This window comes from Acomys russatus, chromosome 17 (assembly GCF_903995435.1).
Source record: "Acomys russatus chromosome 17, mAcoRus1.1, whole genome shotgun sequence".
In the NCBI taxonomy this organism is placed as follows: domain Eukaryota; kingdom Metazoa; phylum Chordata; class Mammalia; order Rodentia; family Muridae; genus Acomys; species Acomys russatus.
In genome coordinates, this window is record NC_067153.1 from 62990103 (window position 1) to 62993720 (window position 3618).

The 3618-nt window shown below is 59.1% G+C and overlaps 1 protein-coding gene across 1 annotated transcript; it reads left to right on the forward strand.

Moving 5' to 3' along the window:
• Window positions 1-717: 717 nt before the first annotated feature.
• On the forward strand, window positions 718-3618 carry Ankrd33 (ankyrin repeat domain 33). Its single transcript, XM_051159394.1, has 7 exons — window positions 718-906; window positions 1131-1260; window positions 1404-1512; window positions 1545-1546; window positions 2429-3111; window positions 3177-3287; window positions 3598-3618. Exons 1-7 carry the CDS (start codon window positions 742-744, stop codon window positions 3616-3618), a joined length of 1221 nt encoding a protein of 406 aa, XP_051015351.1. The 5' UTR covers window positions 718-741.

A 3618-nucleotide genomic window follows, 5' to 3' on the forward strand; every position in this document is an offset into this window, starting at 1 on the left:
GCAGTACCTGAAGAAGCCAGAAGAGGGAACCAGATCCCTGGCGCTGGCGTTACAGAGAGCCGTGAGCTGCCCAGTGGGTGCTGGGAGCTGAACCACAGTCCTTTGGGCGAGCAGTCAGTGCTCTTAACTTCTCAACCGTCTCTCCAGCCTCCTGACAACTCCTTATGTCTTGATTTCCTTGGGTAAACCCTGGAACCCAGCCTTCCATTCATCTTTATTGAATATTCACACCTTCCCCCACACTACAGCCACGCCCTCTTCCCCAAATCTGCCCCTCTGAAGTGGCTGTGCCGCTGGGTGCCCAGAGCCTCATAATGTTTCTCTTGCGAGGCCGCGGCTAAGTGTGGCTGAGATCACGCGCATGCGCGTTAAAGGTGAGAACGATGGGCCCAGGTGGATCTCCAAGCAGGGATTGGGCAACAGCACCCTCCAGGCTCTCAATCCCTTCCTAACCCGCTTGACCCAGCTCAGCCCAAGGAGTTTACCACAGCTTTCTGCAGGCGCAGCCATCTGTCACCTGGTGACAGACAGTCCGTCAGCTTTTGAGGTGTGGGGTGCTCTGAGCCACAGACTGGACCCCTGCCGTCATGGCCTTTGGAGACCCTTAGAGCCCCAGGTAAGGTTGGGGAAGGGGAGAGTGACAGTCTCTGTCATGAGCCTCCTTGAGGACCTGGCCTACAGTAAGAGGCCTTGGCTGCCTTCCGTCGCAGTTGCCACCAGTGCCCCGTGAGAGGACTAGCTATGTCTGAGGGACGGTCCTGCCCCAGCAACGAGACCCCTACCCTTGGCTGCAATTTGAAGACGTTGTACTGGGCCTGTGTTCACAATGACCCCGCTGAACTCCAAGCCAGGCTGGACATCGGGATCTCCCCAGAGGAGGCCTCCGAGGCGAACAGCAATGGGAGGGTGAGATGCCCCAGGACTTAACAGAGCAGCTGGGGGACAGCTCAGCCCCCCAGAGAGTTCCAGAGCCGGTTCCCACCCTAGATGGGTGAGAACCATCTTCACGGGGGTTCGAACAGGCTCTGAGAAAGTGAGGATTTAGAAGACACGGGGTGGGGTGGGGTCCCAAGGAGAACTTAGCGGAGGAAAGTGTGGGGGAGTGGGGGTCCAAGCTGCTCTGTCCCCAGACAGGCCTCCTGGTTGCATGCTACCACGGCTTCAGTACCATTGTGGCTCTGCTCAGCCGCTGCCCTTTCCTGGATGTGAACCAACAGGACAAAGACGGGAACACAGCCCTCATGCTGGCTGCACAAGCAGGTGTGAGACACAGCACCCCGCCCCTGCCCCCACCCCAGCCATCAGGGCCACACCCCACCCACGCCTTGCACAAGGGTCTCCCCCTGGCCACCTTCATCATCCGGGTACCTGGGAAGGCCAGCTCTGCGGTCCTGTCTCCCCAGGTCACGTGCAGGTGCTGACTCTCCTGCTCCATTACTTTGCTGGGCTGGACCTGGAGCGCAGGGACCAGCGGGGCCTCACGGCTCTGATGAAGGCTGCCATTCGGGACCGGTCCGAGTGCGTGGTCGCCCTCCTGATGGCAGGTGTGCAGCCCCACTACCAGCCCACCAGATACCACTTAGCTACAGCAAGAACGGTGGAAATGGGACACGGGTTGAGGCCAGCGTCCCGGGAGGAGTAGCCTCTTCCGCGGTCTTCTGGTGAAGCTAGCCATAGCTCGACGGAGGCCCCAGCTAAGAGGGCAGACGCTTAGGGGAGAAGCTGTGGCGGGAGGCGGTACCTAAAACCAGACTTTTGAGTTCTGGACCCAGGTGGTGACACACGGCCACAGCACAGTGAAGGCTGCCGGATGGGGCAGCCGTGAGGACTGACTCCGGGCCCGTAGGCAGTGTTTGGTTGCGGATGGAGCATTTTGTGGAGGACCGCTGCTCGCAGTGTCTGTGGAGTTGTGGGGGCCCACACTATTCCCTGAGGTGGCTGATGATGCCCTCTGCTGGTCTCTCTGAGGGATCCTTGCCTTAGCTTTTCCCTTCCCAAGCCCAGAGGGTATGTCGGGAGGAAGGGCACCCTATATCTTTCTCCTTTCACAGTTACTGTGTCACTCCCGTCCCAGAGAGAGGGGCAAACTAATGAAGCAGCAAAGTGAGCGGGGTCAGCAATAGGACACCCGCGCCCCGCGCCCACGCAGCTGTGGCTTGAGCTACCTGTGCTCCACTCTGCTCAGGTGACCCGAGAGCCAATCAGAGACCCCGTGGGCTCTCTCAGGTGGCCCTAGAGCCAATTCGAGACCCCGTGGGCTCTCTGTAAGACTCCCTCGTCCTGACTTTACACAGAAGGCCACAGCCCTGGGCTTCCAGTCCGGGGAGGTATTTTGAATCAAGCTTAAACCATCCCCCACTGCTGATAAATGAGCCTCTACAAACCATGGCTCCCTTAACCCACCCGTGTCACACCGGGCCTCTTGCAGGTGCCGACCTGAGCTCAGTGGATCCTGTTCGGGGCAAGACAGCCTTGGAGTGGGCCGTTCTGACTGACAGCTTTGACACTGTGCGGAAGATCCGGCAGCTGCTGAAGAGACCCCTGGTAGAGCAGCTCAGCCTGCAGTACCAGCCGGAGTGGCCAGCCTTGGCCCAGCTTGTGGCCCAGGCCCAGACCCAGGCTGCCCCACCCCTCCTGAAAAGGCTACAAGCTAGCCTGAGCCTCTCTTTTGCTCAGTCTCCACAGGAAGGGGGTGTCCTGGACCACTTTGTGACTGTCACCACCAGCTTGGCCAGTCCCTTTCTCACCACTGCCTGCCACACACTGTGCCCTGATCACCCACCCATGCTGGGCACTCAAGGCAAGTCAGTGCCGGAGCTGTTGGGTACTACCCCTCCCCCTCCCCCAGCACCCTGTCTCCCACAAGCAGTCCCTATTCCCCAGGTCTTAGCCCCCTACCACAGCCCTCAGAGCATGCTCTCCCAGTGGCTACAGTCCAGGAACAGTACCACTAGGAGGTCCCAAGTCCCCAAGATCCTCCTGTCTAAAGCGCCCTCCCCCCCTACCCAGTACAACTTGATACTCAGGCCTGCAGGGCAGCGAAGCCTGGCTCTTCCTGTCTGGAGATACCAGGAGAGGAAGAAGGAGCAACAAGCCAAGAACCGTGGGGAGGTGGGCTAAGCCAAGCTAACGCGAGTGTGACACATTCCCTTGTGGGGCCTCTCTGTGCTTCCCAGCTGTCTGCCTGCAGGATCAGGTTGTCCACAGCTACCGTGGCTGCCGTGGTTACCGTGGCTGCCGTAGTTACCGTGGCTGCCGTGGTTACCGTGGCTGCCGTGGTTACCGTGGTTTGCCTATGCACTGTATGCTGTATGGTACATTATACAGCAGGAGAAGCAAACTGTCCCCACGTGCAATCCACAATCGTGTCAAGTAAATGACTGAAGGCAGAAAACTGTCATGTCCTTTCTCTCTCACCTGCTCGTCAGCTCATCCTTATCCTCAATTTGTTGTGACTTAGAATCACAGGAGAGACTCTTCTGGGGAGGCCTGAGGAGGGAGTGAGGAGCATCGCCCAACTAACTGGGACCCCAAACTGAGTGGCAGAAGGGTGCCAGCCAAGGCACACCCCTTGACCCCCCACTCCCCGTTACCCAGCTGCAGACGCTCCTGGATTGA

Coding starts and splice junctions, on each gene's coding strand:
- Ankrd33 (XM_051159394.1), top strand. CDS start 742: ATGTCTGAGGGACGGTCCTGCCCCAGCAACGAGACCCCTACCCTTGGC. Junction 907..1,130: donor AGGCGAACAGCAATGGGAGG/GTGAGATGCCCC, acceptor CTCTGTCCCCAG/ACAGGCCTCCTGGTTGCATG. Junction 3,112..3,176: donor AAGCCAAGAACCGTGGGGAG/GTGGGCTAAGCC, acceptor TGTGCTTCCCAG/CTGTCTGCCTGCAGGATCAG.